This window comes from Hoplias malabaricus, chromosome 6 (genome assembly GCF_029633855.1).
Source record: "Hoplias malabaricus isolate fHopMal1 chromosome 6, fHopMal1.hap1, whole genome shotgun sequence".
Taxonomy (NCBI): Eukaryota; Metazoa; Chordata; class Actinopteri; order Characiformes; family Erythrinidae; genus Hoplias; species Hoplias malabaricus.
In genome coordinates this window covers 44,789,606-44,807,144 of record NC_089805.1, presented here as the reverse complement: position 1 = coordinate 44,807,144, position 17,539 = coordinate 44,789,606, and the positions used below count along the sequence as shown (strand labels likewise).

Below are 17,539 nucleotides of genomic sequence, written 5' to 3'. Positions count from 1 at the left end.
GTCGAGCTGGTTTCTCCCAGTGGAAGGAGGGTCAGAGGGCTGTGGATGTGGTCAGCGGAGGTGGGGTTCTGTTGTGGACAGTGGATCATCTGTGTAGCGTAATGTAACGTGTCATTAACCCATCTGTGGCAGTGAACACACACACACACACACAGAGCAGCGCCTGGCGCCCGGTGAGTGTTTGGGGGTTCAGTGCTATGCTCCATTCTGGACTCCCTGCTGTTAACGGTGGAAGTAAGAGTGTCCAGTTTCGTTGGTGAGGGTCTTTCTCTCTCTCTGGACGAGCGCCAGCAGGAAGAGTGTTCAGTGTTCAGTCTGGTTTTCTCTCTCTCTGTGGTTTCTGAAAGGGACAGCGGTTCTTAAGCCCCCCGCTGAGCGTCTCAGGGGCTGAGTGATGTGGAGGTGATACTGAGCCACAATGAGTCCAAAGATCACAGCTCACAATTTGAGCTACTCCCCCCCCCCCCCCCCCCCCCCCCCACTCTGTCAGCCCAGAGATGATCTGATCGACCCTAACCCACACACACACACACAGAGAGAGAGAGAGAAACAGACACAGCACTGAGACATAGTTTCACTCATTCACAGAAACAGAGAGAGAAAGAGCGAGTGATAGGGGGACTGAAAGAAACAGACAGGGAGAAAAAAGAGAGGGAGGGACAGAGAAAGGAGAGAAGGGGGAGTGAGAGAGAGAAGAGAGTGAGAGACAGACAGACAGAGGGGTGAAAGAGAAGGGGGAGTGAGAGATGGAGAATGGGGAAAGAGAAAGAGTAGAGAAGAGATGGACAGAGTGGGGAAAGAGATAGAGGAAAGGGGGAGTGATAGACAGAAAGAGGAAGAGAACGAGCTAGAGTAGAGAAGGAGGGAGTGAGACAGACAGACAGGAGTGAAAGAGAGAGAGAGACACTGGGCCCCAGGTCCTGAAGTGGTGAAGGGTGCAGAGTGAGTGAGAGTATGTTTTTGCTGAAATATTTCTCCATCATTGTCAGGCATTTCCTCTGACTCAGTCCTAACTCCCCCAGCGCAGTGCAAACTAACAACACACACACACGCACTCCAGAACATTTGTGAGCATCAGAACCATGTCCGGTGTCCTGGGGTAGTGTACTTCACAGCCCCGGCTTTTTGCGAACAGCTGGATGTTACACAAACTCTGACAGTGTGGATCCGTGTGTCCCTCAGATGCCGTTGGTGTTGAGTGGGGGTCCGAAGTGGCTCGGGGAAATGACGTGGGTCAGCCCAGAGGACTCCAAAAATAACTGCATCGTTTACAGTAGAGGTAAGCCCTCTCTCTCTTCCCCTGATTCTGCGGTTCATCGTCAGACACCAGTCTTGCCATTAATTCATCTTTTACCTCTGCTGTGGCTTCACTTCTTAGCAGTTGGTCTCAGTCTTAATCAAGTGCAGAGACTTTAGAATGGCCCCGCCCCCTCGTCTGAGTGTGTCCAATCACAGCGCTGGACCCGCGTTTATATGAGAGCGCAAAGACGAGGTTAAACGCTGCAAAAACGAGCGCAGAGAAATAAGAGCACTGAGTAAAAACGGCTAAAAACCAGAGCTTCTGCTCCTCGCTCCTCACTGCTGTGCGCTCGGGGTCAGGGTGAACAGAGAGCGGCTCATTATCATTTAAAGGAACAGGTGCTGAAAAGGGGCGTTCTGAACAGGGGCTGTGTAGAGTAGATACCACATAAAGGGGACAGCGGTGTCAATTCCAGCATTTCATTCCCAATACAGTAGAAGGTTCCATTTTAAATTAGGAAACAGATATTAAATATTAATTAAATTATTAATGCATACCCTTAAGCACAATAAACAATGCAATTGTACACACTCTCAGACTCGCTCACTGGTGAGTGACTACGTCTCCTCTACTCTCTCTGATTCCAATGACCCGGCCAAGTAAAGCAACACTGAGATGAGTTTGGATTTCCATGTATCTGCATAACTCCGCCCCTCTCCCCGACTCCGACTCTGTTTTTCCTGGTGCTCCTCTGAACTGTGGAGCCTCTTTATCGCGAGGTTGCGCCGCGTCACACTCCGTCTCATTGAGCGGGAAGATAACTCTTTGTTGGCTCCTCTGTCTCTCCGCCGACTGTAAAAATGATATTTCGACTAAAGTCCTCCACTTTTTTCCTCCTTTATCCGGTGCGGCTTAATTGATTAATCTACTTACAGAACATGTGTAAGTTCAGCAGGCGCTTACGAGGAAAAGGACCGGAGGAAAGAGAGGAGATTTAAGGGCCATTATCGCTCTTTATCAGAGAACATAGAGAAACAGTGGGGCGGAATAATAGCTCAACATCTCCGGCAATGTCAAACTGCATTATCAGCTTCAGTCGAACAGCGACGCCCTGGAGGAGGCTCCCTCTCTCTCTCTCTCTCTGTTTAATTAAAAGACAACGCGATGGAGTGAAGAGCTCTGAATGGGAGTTATTAATGAGTTGAAGGAGGCTGTAATTGACTGGGACGAGCTGCTGGATATCAGCGCTCGTCTCCGGCTCAGACCCTCGCCCTGATCGCTACCAGAGCCTGACGTCTACGGGATGTCTATGATTTCACCTTAAAGTATTCTACATCAAGTGACATTTGCTCCAGTTCCGAGCCGAGAACTCCGCCGATGGCTTCGTCCGAGGTTTAGAGCCGAGTGATTAAACGTGCTTTGCCGAGTCTTAAAGACGTTCTGATGAAAACGCTCAGGCACAAGCGCTTTGAAATTGTTTCTAAGACTAATGTGTTTGAAGTGAAGGTGTTTGAACAAGAACAACCTAAACAAGTCTCAGTAAAGACCCCGGTGTAGCGCTAACACACACACACACACACACACACACATACACATGCTGTGGGAGGATATTGGAGCACCTGGAGGAAACCCACACAGACACAGGGAGAACACACCACACTCTTCACAGACAGTCACCCGGAGGAAACCCACGCAGACACAGGGAGAAGACACCACACTCTTCACAGACAGTCACCCGGAGGAAACCCACACAGGCACAGGGAGAACACACCACACTCCTCACAGACAGTCACCCGGAGGAAACCCACACAGGCACAGGGAGAACACACCACACTCCTCACAGACAGTCACCCGGAGGTAACCCACGCAGACACAGAGAGAACACACCACACTCCTCACAGACAGTCACCTGGAGGAAACCCACACAGGCACAGGGAGAACACACCACACTCCTCACAGACAGTCACCCGGAGGTAACCCACGCAGACACAGGGAGAACACACCACACTCCTCACAGACAGTCACCCGGAGGAAACCCACACAGGCACAGGGGGAACACACCACACTCCTCACAGACAGTCACCCGGAGGAAACCCACACAGGCACAGGGGGAACACACCACACTCCTCACAGACAGTCACCCGGAGGAAACCCACGCAGGCACAGGGAGAACACACCACACTCCTCACAGACAGTCACCCGGAGGAAACCCACACAGGCACAGGGGGAACACACCACACTCCTCACAGACAGTCACCCGGAGGAAACCCACACAGGCACAGGGGGAACACACCACACTCCTCACAGACAGTCACCCGGAGGAAACCAACACAGGCACAGGGAGAACACACCACACTCCTCACAGACAGTCACCCGGAGGAAAAACACGCAGACACAGGGAGAACACACCACACTCCTCACAGACAAGTCACCCGGAGGAAACCCACGCAGACACAGGGAGAACACACCACACTCCTCACAGACAGTCACCCGGAGGAAACCCACACAGACACAGAGAGAACACACCACACTCCTCACAGACAGTCACCCGGAGGAAACCCACGCAGACACAGGGAGAACACACCACACTCCTCACAGACAGTGAGAGACAGGACGTTAAAGGAACTGAAGTCTGCCGCATGGTGAAGATGATGGTCACTTTATGGGCGAAGGAAAACAATCATTATTTAAATGGAAACCTTGAGGTTTAGTGCAGCTGGAGTTCCGAGACCCTGACAGTGACACAGTACACACTGTGTGTGTGTGTGTGTGTGGATGCTTTATGTGAACCATCTGAAGCAGGTGAGAGAGCGAGAGAGAGAGCAGTGCACGGCTGTCTCTCTGAAGCTTTACAGGAGGACGCTGGGGGGGGAAGAGAAGCAGTAAAATTCTTAAGCATGTGTTTTATATGTGCTCTCAATCCAGTCAGAGCGATTTGAGCTTATCTTGAGCGACTGTCGAGCCCGGAAGAGTGGAGCGGAGGAGAAATATATGAGATTATTAAGCTGCGGGATGTTGCGAGGAGCTGTAAATCCGGGTTTGATCTCGGAGGACGGCTGGATCAGAAGGTGACATGGCTCAGAGCCGCAGACTTTCTGTCTCAGCCTTCACCGGAGCTTCATCCTGGTCATTAGCTGCTGTTAGACCTCATCGTCTGGAGTTTGATTCATCATCTCCAGCTCTATCGCCCGCTCACTCTCTCTACATCACTCTGCTGCCGTCCTCCCTCCTCTCTCTCTCTCTCTCTCTCTGACAGCTCGTAGCTGTCGGTGGCGGTGATGAAAGCTGAAGGGGGTGCTGTGGTGGTGAGGTGAATCTTAGGCCAAAAGCAGGGGGAAAAAAAAGGATGTCAGGGAAATGGTGCAGCGTTTCTTATCACATCCAGTTTCCTGAGTTTGCTGGATAACACTCAGGGGTCAGATGAAGGTCCTGCAATTTAGTTAGACCACGTTTGGCGTGCTGTGTGCAAAGATAAATGAAAATAAATGGAAAAAAAACAAACATATTACTTCTAGAATGTGCCACAAAAAATATTTGTACACATTTTCACTCTTATTTCAAATGTGCCCCAACACTCTTCTTTAGTTTTACTATAGAGCGTTGAGGCAATAGATTTAGTAAATACACAAACTAATATATCAGCACAACCCTGAAGACCTCCGTGAGCACGTCTAGTCGTAGAGGACAGAGAAGTCAACAATGGGGACACCCTCAAAGGCCACGTTCACACAGCAGGTAAAAAGTGGCCCAAATCCGAATCTGTTTCATCACGTGGCACAGATGTGTTTCTACGTGAATCTGACTTTTTAAAATCAGATTTGGGTCACGTTCATATGTGGCATTGAGGTCTGATCCATATCCGATCTGTGGCAATGCAACTGTCTGAACCATCAGACTTTTACATCACTCCGGCTGCTGAGAATGATCTACAGACTGCAGTCCAAAGCAGGTTAGTTTTAATCTGAGGTGTTTAGGACGTGGAAACAGACTGGTAGGTTAGTTAATGAATTTATTTGTTTGTAAAAAGTATTGAGCGGCACAGTGGTGCAGCAGGTAGGTGTCGCAGTCACACAGCTTCAGGAACCTGGAGGTTGTGGGTTCAATTCCCGCTCCGGGTGACTGTCTGTGAGGAGTGTGGTGTGTTCTCCCTGTGTCTGTGTGGGTTTCCTCCGGGTGACTGTCTGTGAGGAGTGTGGTGTGTTCTCTCTGTGTCTGCGTGGGTTTCCTTCAGGTGACTGTCTGTGAGGAGTGTGGTGTGTTCTCCCTGTGTCTGTGTGGGTTTCCTCTGGGTTACTGTCTGTGAGGAGTGTGGTGTGTTCTCCCTGTGTCTGTGTGGGTTTCCTCCGGGTGACTGTCTGTGAGGAGTGTGGGGTGTTCTCCCTGTGTCCGGGTGGGTTTCCTCCGGGTGACTGTCTGTGAGGAGTGTGGTGTGTTCTCCCTGTGTCCGCGTGGGTTTCCTCCGGGTGACTGTCTGTGAGGAGTGTGGGGTGTTCTCCCTGTGTCTGTGTGGGTTTCCTCCGGGGGCTCCGGTTTCCTCCCACAGTCCAAAAACATATGTTGGTAGGTGGATTGGCGACTCAAAAGTGTCCGTAGGTGTGAATGTGTGAGTGTGTGTTGCCCTGTGAAGGACTGGCGCCCCCTCCAGGGTGTATTCTCGCCTTGTGCCCAATGATTCCAGGTAGGCTATGAACCCGATGCGACCCTGAACTGAATAAGAGTTACAGACAATGAATGAATGAATGAATAAAAAGTATTGGGGAATGAAAAACCTGTGAAAGTTTAATTCAGGGTACTGTATAAATATGGATCATGGAAAATATTATACTTATACCAGCACTCCTCAAGTTGTCTTTGCAGATGATGTGTTTGTGAGAGGCGTGTTTTCTTTGATGCTGTAGATTACTGAGGTCCTCTGGCTTCTGCATGTCACGCTTCGCAGGATCTCCGAACAATATCTGCAGCTCAGGAGTTCTCTCTCCTCACTTCTAGGACATTGTTGTTATTTTCTAGTTGCTCAGAAAGAAAAAGAGAAAGGCTTTAAAGGGGGAGGGAGGGGAGGGGCGAGTCCTCGTCTGCCCCGAACATTATCATCATCCCGCTGGAGGAGTGTGTGTTTGATTCACGAATTTGGCAGAGACAAAGTTTAATTGAGTTTCTCCTGAAACCAATGGAGAGCCCGGGCTGGAAGGTAGTGGAGCAGAGGCATATAATCCTCTCCCTACAGAGATGCTCGCTTGAGGGGTATCTCGCCGCCCTTTCTCCAAATCTCTCCCTCCTTCCGTCCCTCCCTCCCTCACTCTCTCTCTATCCTATTACCTGGAAAAAAGAGAGCATCCTGAGCCATGATACTGTATATCCCCAGATAAAAGTGAAAGGAATTCTGTCCGGGATTTTTCCCCACAGTAGCCTCTGTTGTTTTCCGGTCGCACGACGTCTCTTCACACAGCTACACTCACAGTACAGACGCATTCCTCCCTGCTTTTGCCGTTGATTGTTTTCCAAACCTATTCAAAACATCCTAGAGGTCATGTTTAACTCATAGACGCTGGTAAATCCCTGTCTTTTATTTTTTTTTACACTGTAACTGTTCACATTTTGCAGCAGGTTTCTATTCCACCTTAAGTAGAATTCCTCATTCCACCTTAAAGGAATGTTCAAATTGATGTGTGTATCTGAAGCCCACCAACCCACACACTGTGAAACAAGACCCACCCAGTTAGTTTTCTGAAAACACGGGATAAAACGAGTCGTTCTGATTCTGCTCTGCTTCTGACGTCAAGTGCAGAGACTTTAGAATGGCCCCGCCCCCTCGTCTGAGTCTGTCCAATCACAGCGTTGGACCCGCATTCATGTGAGAGAGCACAAAGACGAGGTTAAACGCAGCAAAACAGACACAACAAGTGGAGAAATAAGAGCACTGAGTAAAAACGGCTAAAAACCAGAGCTTCTGCTCCTCGCTCCTCACTGCTGTGCGCTCGGGGTCGGGGTGAACAGAGAGCGGCTCATTATCATTTAAAGGAACAGGTGCCGTTCTGAACAGGGGCTGTTTACACAGGGGGAGAACACTGCTGTGGGGTTTGTGGGGTTTTGACCAAAGCAGACAGTCTGTTGTCTTGAAAATTCAGCAGAACACATTTTCACCGGGGGCTGTTCAGACATGAATATAACTGTAAGGTTTTTCTCCACTGTTTCTTGGAAAACGAACGCGGCACAGTGTGAGCGGAGAGGCTCTGGATTGCTGGAACGTGTGAGGAGTCTCACAGCCTCCTGTAGGTTCTGAGTGAAGATCTGCTGCTGGAGATAATAATGTGATTTGCATGGCGTGTCAATCACGGCGTGTGAAATCCCTCGGCGACGCCTCGCCTTTGTGCGCTTGTTTACTGGGAGGATGCTGGGCTGCTGATTAGCCGTGATTACTGTAAGGTGATAATGTGCTAGACTTTTTCGGTTTGCACCTTTTTTTTTTTTTGTCTGAAGTGACAAGCTCGCTCTCGCACTGTAACTCAATTCTGGGGGACGCCAGGGACCATGGGGACTGTCACAAGCGTCCCCAAAACTCCTCTGGAGGCTTAATTGCGTGTCGGAGATGCTGGCTGTCGAGAACGGAAGACACTCGAGACGGGAGAGCGTCGAGAACGACTTCAATCAAGGCTCGAGAAGAGCAGAGAAGCAAGCTAGCTCGCCGCGTCTTTATTTAAAGCAGCTATGAAAAATCAGGAGGTGGGGAGTGGGAGGGAAAGAGGGAGGGGGAGGGGAAAGAGAGGAAAAGGAAAGGGAAAGGGGGAGTCTGTCTCCAAAACTGCCTCCATATTCATATTCTCCAGCAGCTGTTATCGCTTTAAAAGGCTTTCTAATTACAACAACAAGACAAAAACTGCTTGGATACGGTCCAGACCCGCTGAATGATAAAATAAGCATTCTCTCTCTTTCTCTCTCTCTCTCTTAATCTCCACAAAGCACCTTGGAGTCTGCTCACCCAAATACATGCCAGTGAACGAGGGAAAAGTGCCATTCGGAGATGCAGGTGTCACGTTTGATAAGAAACTTGTGGATTAAAACCAGGCTGTGGCTAATGAGCGGGCGAGCGAGCCCGAGAGGGTGAAACCATGGGCAGGATTGTTCTCCGCCTGATAACATTCCTGCCGTCAAACAGCCAAATTCCATCATTTAATAAACAGCCCCAGACTCTACCGGAGAGAGAGAGAGAGAGCAAGAGCTGAGTGAGAGATGCTGCATTTCATTAAGACTGTTTCATCTCACGGGGGCTTCAAACCTGCCTCATACACACCCACAGTACACACACACACACGCACATATGGCATATTTACAAGTCTAAAACAGTTGTGTGTAAAAGTTTGGGTGCCGTGGCCCAATGACAAGATTGGGTTTTAAAAAAGTAGATGGGAAAACACACACACACATTATATATATATATATATATATATATATATGCTGCACTGAGCTTTACTGTGCTTCACTAAGCTTTACTGTGCTTCATTGTGTTTTACTGTGCTTTACTGAGCTTCACTGAGCTTTATTGTGCTTCACTGAGCTTTACTGTGCTTTACTGTGTTTTACTGTGCTTCACTGAGCTTTACTGAGCTTCACTGAGCTTTATTGTGCTTCACTGAGCTTTACTGTGCTTTACTGTGTTTTACTGTGCTTCACTGAGCTTTACTGAGCTTCACTGAGCTTTATTGTGCTTCACTGAGCTTTACTGTGCTTTACTGTGTTTTACTGTGCTTCACTGAGCTTTACTGTGCTTCACTGAGTTTTACTGTGCTTCACTGAGCTTTACTGTGTTTTACTGAGCTTCACTGAGCTTTACTGTGTTTTACTGTGCTTCACTGAGCTTTACTGTGCTTTACTGTGCTTCACTGAGCTTTACTGTGCTTCACTGAGTTTTACTGTGCTTCACTGAGCTTTACTGTGTTTTACTGAGCTTTATTGTGCTTCACTGAGCTTCACTAAGCTTTACTGTGCTTCACTGTGTTTTACTGTGCTTCACTGAGCTTTACTGTGTTTTACTGAGCTTCACTGAGCTTTATTGTGCTTCACTGAGCTTCACTAAGCTTTACTGTGCTTCACTGTGTTTTACTGTGCTTCACTGTGCTTCACTGAGCTTTACTGTGCTTTACTGAGCTTCACTGAGCTTCACTGAGCTTTACTGTGCTTTACTGTGCTTCACTTTGCTTCACTGTGCTTCACTGAGCTTTACTGTGTTTTACTGTGCTTCACTGAGCTTTACTGTGTGTTACTGTGCTTCATTGTGCTACACTATGTTTTACTGTGCTTCACTGTGCTACACTGAGCTTTACTGTGCTTCACTGTGTTACTGTGCTTCATTGTGCTACACTATGTTTTACTGTGCTTCACTGTGCTTCACTGAGCTTCACTGAGCTTTACTGTGCTTCACTGTGCTTCACTATGTTTTACTGTGCTTCACTGTGCTACACTGAGCTTTACTGTGCTTCACTGTGTTACTGTGCTTCATTGTGCTACACTATGTTTTACTGTGCTTCACTGAGCTTTACTGTGCTTCATTGTGCTTCACTGTGCTACACTATGTTTTACTGTGCTTCACTGAGCTTTACTGTGCTTCACTGTGCTACACTATGTTTTAATGTGCTTCACTGAGCTTTACTGTGCTTCACTGAGCTTTACTGTGATTCACTGTGTTTACTGTGCTTCACTGAGCTTCACTGTGTTTACTGTGCTTCACTGTGTTTACTGTGCTTCACTATGTTTTACTGTGCTTCACTGTGTTTTACTGTGTTTTACTATGCTTCACTGTTTTACTTTGTTTCACTGTGCTTCACTGTGTTTTACTGTGCTTCACTGTGCTTTACTTTGTTTTACTGTGCTTCACTGTGCTTTACTGTGCTTTACTTTGTTTTACTGTGCTTCACTGTGTTTACTGTGCTTCACTGTGTTTACTGTGTTTTACTGTGCTTCACTGTGTTTTACTGTGCTTCACTATGTTTTACTGTGCTTCACTGTGTTTTACTGTGCTTCACTGAGCTTTACTGTGTTTTACTGTGCTTCACTGAGCTTTACTAAGCCTTACTGTGCTTTACTGTGCTTTACTTTGTTTTACTGTGCTTCACTGTGCTTTACTTTGTTTTACTGTGCTTCACTGTGCTTTACTTTGTTTTACTGTGCTTCACTGTGTTTACTGTGTTTTACTGTGCTTCACTGTGTTTTACTGTGCTTCACTGTGTTTTACTGTGCTTCACTGAGCTTTACTGTGTTTTACTGTGCTTCACTGAGCTTTACTAAGCCTTACTGTGCTTTACTGTGCTTTACTTTGTTTTACTGTGCTTCACTGTGCTTTACTTTGTTTTACTGTGCTTCATTGTGCTACACTATGTTTTACTGTGCTTCACTGTGCTTCACTGAGCTTTACTGTGCTTCATTGTGCTTCACTGTGCTACACTATGTTTTACTGTGCTTCACTGAGCTTTACTGTGCTTCACTGTGCTACACTATGTTTTAATGTGCTTCACTGAGCTTTACTGTGCTTCACTGAGCTTTACTGTGATTCACTGTGTTTACTGTGCTTCACTGAGCTTCACTGTGTTTACTGTGCTTCACTGTGTTTACTGTGCTTCACTATGTTTTACTGTGCTTCACTGTGTTTTACTGTGTTTTACTATGCTTCACTGTTTTACTTTGTTTCACTGTGCTTCACTGTGTTTTACTGTGCTTCACTGTGCTTTACTTTGTTTTACTGTGCTTCACTGTGCTTTACTGTGCTTTACTTTGTTTTACTGTGCTTCACTGTGTTTACTGTGCTTCACTGTGTTTACTGTGTTTTACTGTGCTTCACTGTGTTTTACTGTGCTTCACTATGTTTTACTGTGCTTCACTATGTTTTACTGTGCTTCACTGTGTTTTACTGTGCTTCACTGAGCTTTACTGTGTTTTACTGTGCTTCACTGAGCTTTACTAAGCCTTACTGTGCTTTACTGTGCTTTACTTTGTTTTACTGTGCTTCACTGTGCTTTACTTTGTTTTACTGTGCTTCACTGTGCTTTACTTTGTTTTACTGTGCTTCACTGTGTTTACTGTGTTTTACTGTGCTTCACTGTGTTTTACTGTGCTTCACTGAGCTTTACTGTGTTTTACTGTGCTTCACTGAGCTTTACTAAGCCTTACTGTGCTTTACTGTGCTTTACTTTGTTTTACTGTGCTTCACTGTGCTTTACTTTGTTTTACTGTGCTTCACTGTGCTTTACTGTGCTTTACTTTGTTTTACTGTGCTTCACTGTGTTTACTGTGTTTTACTGTGCTTCACTGTGTTTTACTGTGCTTCACTATGTTTTACTGTGCTTCACTGTGTTTTACTGTGCTTCACTGTGTTTTACTGTGCTTCACTGAGCTTTACTGTGTTTTACTGTGCTTCACTGAGCTTTACTGTGTTTTACTGTGCTTCACTGAGCTTTACTAAGCCTTACTGTGCTTTACTGAGCTTCACTGTGCTTCACTGTGTTTTACTGTGCTTCACTATGTTTTGCTGTGCTTTACTGTGCTTCACTGAGCTTTACTGTGTTTTACTGTGCTTCACTGAGCTTTACTAAGCCTTACTGTGCTTTACTGAGCTTCACTGTGCTTCACTGTGTTTTACTGTGCTTCACTGAGCTTTACTGTGTTTTACTGTGCTTCACTGAGCTTTACTGAGCCTTACTGTGCTTTACTGAGCTTCACTGTGCTTCACTATGTTTTGCTGTGCTTCACTGTGTTTTACTGTTCTTTACTGTGCTTCACTGTGCTTTACTTTGTTTACTGTGCTTTACTGGGCTTCACTGTGTTTACTGTGCTTTACTGTGCTTCACTGTGTTTTACTGTGCTTCACTGCGCTTCACTGTGTTTTACTGTGCTTCACTGTGTTTTACTTTGTATCACTGTGTTTCACTGTGTTTTACTTTGTTTTACTGTGTTTTACTGTGTTTTACTGTGCTTTACTTTGTTTTACTGTGCTTCACTGTGCACTGTAAAATCTACTGTCTAAGGTTCTTCACACAAGACAAGGGTTCACCGTACAGAGCAGCCACCACACTGGAGACCTACTCATCAGTTAAACACACAGCTCAAATTAAACTGCTTTACTGTCTGTGTCGACGTGTTTAGTCCTCGTTTAGACGTTACGTAATGAAAGAGTTACGAGTGTGGATCCCTGACCCATTTCCCAGCGTCCCGTCTGTGAACAGAGCTCTGTTCGTCTGTGTCGGTCGGGATAGGAAGCTCGGGTCCCAAGCCAAAGTAACTCCCTGTGCTCTCTGGCTATGACCTCACATGCACGCCCCCTACAGGGAAAGATGAACACAGACAGACATGGAGCTGGCTTGTGATTCCCTCCCTCATCTTCACATAAACCATAGCGTAAAGAGGAACAGCTGCTTTCAAACTCTAACCAAATAAACACAGCCTTCACTCTTCAGTTGCTCCTCAGCCGCTATCAGCCACAGACTGAGGAGACAAGAGGTCACCAGATGAGAGACAGAGATCTTACAGAGCCCCGAGAGAGGGAGAGAAAGAGAGAGAGAGAGAGAATAAAGGGCACTGAGAAAGAGAAAGCAAGAGCTTATAGATCATTGAAAGGGAGAGAGAGCTTACGGAGCACTTATAGAGAGAGGGGGAGTCAGGAGAGTGAATGAGATATGGAGACAGAAAAAGGGAGTGACCGTATGAGAGAGAGAGAGTGAGAGACATTGAGAGAAGTAGTGAAATGAGGAAGAGAATGTGACAGAAAGGAGAAATATGGGAAAGGGACAGACGGGGGAAAGGAGAGAGAGGATAAAAGGAGGGAGTAAAAGAAAGTGACACAAAAGCAGGGAGAGAGAGAGAGTGTGTGTGTGTGTGAGAGAGAGAGGGAGAGAGAGAGCTGTCAGTCAGATGGGGTTTAGTTCACTGAGGCAGTTAAGACTTGTTTCTATCAGTGAGTTTTTTACAGTTTAGAAAACACTGCAGTTTTATACCATTCCTCTTTTTTCTTTTTCTGGGAAGATGCTTAGGAGCGACACACACTCACACACACACACATAGAGAGAGAGAGAGAGAGATACACACGCAGAGACATGCACACACACACAAACACACAGAGAGAGAGAGAGACATGCAAAGTACACACACAAAGAGACAAACACACACACAGAGACACGCAGAGACGTGCACATACACACACATACAGACACAGAAAGAGAGAGAGAGACACACACACACACACAGACGTGCACACACAAACAGAGAGACACACACACACACACACACACACACAGAGACACACACAGACAGACAGACAATCTTGCACCTCATTACTCTCACTAATTTACTGCTTGGGGCTCTCAAACACACACACACTGGCATCACCTCACAGGGATGTGAGTTTGTGTTTGTGTGTGTGTGTGTGTGTGTGCTTGATGTCAGGGCACAGGTGTGAGGGCAGATGGTGGAGGGTCTGGGGCCAACAGGCCAGAGAGAAAGAGAAAACGAGATGGTGGTTAGAAAAGGAGAGAGAGAGAGAGAGAGAGAGAGAGAGAGAGAGGGGGAAGAAAATGAAAAAAAAAACTGTGAGAGAGGTGAAGAAAAGGAATAGGAAAAAGGTGTAGAGGGAAGTGGAAAAAGTAGGGAGAAGGACAGAGAGGGAGGGAAACAGTGTGTGTTAATGGTCAGTTCCAGGCAGAACTCTGGCTGTGCACAAGTGTGTGTGTGTGTGTGTGTGAGGGACACGGGACTGTAAGGCGACAGATCTGCCAATCTAAAATATGCTCATGAGTCCCCTCTTATGCCTTCAGAGAAAACCACAAGGATGAAGACTCAACACAGGCTTGTTACCCAACATTATTAGAGACAAGGACCAATCAGAACGGCCAGCTGTGTATACATCTGTCTGACCAACCCAGAGGAGAGGAGGCTCTGAGAGGGAAACGTGTTTTAAAAAAGAAACAACTGACTCCATGACAGTGTTTCCTTATTAACACCAACTCAGAAATGGTAATGAAGTGACAGAGTGGGAGACAATGTGAGACAATGAGAAACAGTGGGAGATAGTTAGAGACAGTGGGATATATTGAGAGACAATGGGGGAGGGGGAGAGAGAGAGAGAGACACAATCAAGAAACATCAAGAGACAGTGACAGTAGTAGAAAGTGACAGACTTAGACAGACACTGAGAGACAATGGGAACCCTGAAGAGGCAGTGAGAGACAAGAGGGAGAGAAAATGGAGGCCATCAGAGTAAGTTGGTGTGGTACAGTAACACCACTGACTCCCAGTCTTATTGGTGTGCTGCACCAATAAGAGTCCTTGGGCAAGACTCCTAACACTGCATGGGCCTACCTGTAATACCAGTCGCTGTGGATAAGAACAACAGCCTTAAATGTAAACGTAAGAGAGAAACAGTGAAAAATAGTGGAATACAGAAATAGAGTGAGAGATTTTTGTGACTGTGGGACACAATTAAGGATAAACAATTAGAGAAAATGGGAGACAGTGAGAGACACTGTGAGTCAGTAAGAGATAGTAGGTTATTATTAGAAACAGACAGACATAATGGGAGACAGTGGGAGATACTAAGATATAGTGGGAGATGAGGAGAAACAAACGGAAACAATGGGAGACATAGTCTGAGACAGTGACAGACATTGGGAGACAAAAAGAGACAGTGGGAGACAATTAGAGACAGATAGTGGGGACAGTGAGATAGTAGGAGGCAATGACAGACATTGGAAGACAATGAGAGACTAAGAGATAATTAGAGACAGTGGGAGATACTAGGATATAGTGGGAGATGAGGAGAAACAAAGACGGAAACAGTGGGAGACAGTAAGAGACATTGGGAGACAATGGGAGACAGTAAGAGATACTAGGATATAGTGGGAGATGAGGAGAAACAAAGACGGAAACAGTGGGAGACAGTAAGAGACATTGGGAGACAATGAGAGACAGTAAGAGATAATGAGAGACAGTAAGAGATACTAGGATATAGTGGGAGATAAGGAGAAACAAAGTCTGAAACAGTGGGAGACAGTGAGGAACAGATTGGCGAGGGACAGTGAGAGACATTGGTAGACAAAGAGAGACAGTAAGAGATACTAGGATATAGTGGGAGATGAGGAGAAACAAAGACGGAAACAGTGGCAGACAGTAAGACACAGTGGGAGACAATTAGAGACAGATTGTGGGGACAGTGAGATAGTATGAGACAATGACAGACATTGGGAGACAATGAGAGACAGTAAGAGATACTAGGATATAGTGGGAGATGAGGAGAAACAAAGACGGAAACAGTGGGAGACAGTAAGAGACATCGGGAGACAATGAGAGACAGTAAGAGACAATGAGAGACAGTAAGAGATACTAGGATATAGTGGGAGATGAGGAGAAACAAAGACAGAAACAGTGGGAGACAATGAGAGACAGTAAGAGATAACGAGAGACAGTAAGAGATACTAGGATATAGTGGGAGATGAGGAGAAACAAAGACAGAAACAGTGGGAGACAATGAGAGACATCGGGAGACAATGAGAGACAGTAAGAGATAACGAGAGACAGTAAGAGATACTAGGATATAGTGGGAGATGAGGAGAAACAAAGACGGAAACAGTGGGAGACAGTAAGAGACAGTGGGAGACAGTGAGGAACAGATTGGTGAGGGACAGTGAGAGACACTAGTAGACAATGAGAGACAAATCAGAATTTATATGAGCACAGAGAGGATTCATGGAGAGGATTTATATGAACACAGAGAAATCTGCTTGTGACCATCAGCACCGGCTGCAGGGTTAATCCTCACTAAAGAGGCCTCCACCTTGTGGCTGAAACATCACACACACCCCTTCACCACCCCATCCAGTTTAACCCTGTGTGATAAAGGCTCCTCCACCCTCTGTTTTCTGCCTAAAGTTTATCTAAGTCTCTCTCTCACTCTGAAACATCCAGTGCTGAATAATGGAATAAGGAACAGCTGCAGTGTAAACAGAGTGGTTAGCAACGGCTCAGTGGTATTTCGTGATAGAACCCTTCTCGAGCAATCAGAGTGCATGACCGGAACTAACTGTTGCATAATCATCAATAACCGCGGCTGTTGTTCAGAGGTGTCCAAAACGAGAACAGAGTTAAAACGGCTAAAAACCAGAGCTTCTGCTCCTCGCTCCTCACTGCTGTGCGCTCGGGGTCGGGGTGAACAGAGAGCGGCTCATTATCATTTAAAGGAACAGGGGGAGAACGCTGCTGTGGGGAGGGGGAGGATACGTCTCTGAACTCATACCCATGTGTGTGTGGAGATTGTGGAGACCACGGTGTGCTCGGGGTTAATAAGTTGGGTATAGGATCAGCGTAGCTTCGTTAGCTCTGAAGCCCCAGTGTAAAACTAAAGAGACAAAGCTCAGACGCGTCTCGGCTGACTGAGTATATTGTGGTAAATGAGTGAGTTTGATTTGAAGCCAAACTAAAGCTTTAAAAGCCTTGTTCAGAGCAGCGCTGCCTGGGAAAGGGATGTCCAATTACTAGCCTTTTAACCGAAGCAGCTGAAACCGGCCCTGGGTGATGTGTGTGTGTGTGTGTGTGTGGTGGTCACTGGTTCTGACACGTTGTCAGCGTTAACACATCTTTGAAAGGTACGCCTCGTCTTCATTGTCCAACAGCCCAATTAGTCCATGTCCTAATTCTGGCGTTTAGCGCGCGGCGTATCATGGCTCTGCTTGTTATCTCTCTCTCCAGACTTTTGTAAATAGTCATATTTAAAACTTTAATCCCCTCAGTGGAAGATGAAGCGCAGACAGAGAGCCTGTCATTTACACTGATAAATGTTATCTCGGCCACAAAGCGCTCCTCTCCCTTTTGCCTGGCTAATGAGTTTGTTCTTCTCGACTCCAGTGGAATGTTTCATCCGCAATTAGATAATGCTGCACTTTTATCCGAGATGTCCGTTCCCTTTTTCTGGACGAATAAAAAACACACAGAGCTTTCTGCGCCACGGCGTCCTTCGCTTGTTTTTTTTTATATTCTGCATCTTCAAAGCAGTGCATGGACGCATGTTCCTCTCCGAAGCACTGCATTGTACGTGGGTTCAAAGAAAGCTGTTGTTGTTGTTTAATTTTCATTTACCTTAATAGCAAAAGGAGAAGACGTATCTCCATGGCTCAGTTTGCCAGATGTTCAGGAACGCCGCGGAGGACTAAGACGGTTGAAAGAAGACGACAGGCAGAGTTAGATCAAACTGTGAAACTAATTTACTGCAGCATTAAGGACGGCTGAAGCGCGAGAAGCTCAAAGCCACGCTGTGATCCCGAGGTTAAA

The 17,539-nt window shown here is 46.4% G+C and overlaps 1 protein-coding gene across 1 annotated transcript in view; it reads left to right on the top strand.

The window, feature by feature from the left end:
* Nucleotides 1–17,539, top strand: part of zfpm2b (zinc finger protein, FOG family member 2b) — a 57,746-nt gene that overhangs the window by 33,050 nt on the left and 7,157 nt on the right. The window contains exon 5 of the mRNA XM_066674385.1: nt 1,183–1,279. Coding sequence (XP_066530482.1) covers nt 1,183–1,279 — 97 coding nt within the window. The remainder of the gene's footprint in view (nt 1–1,182; nt 1,280–17,539) is intronic.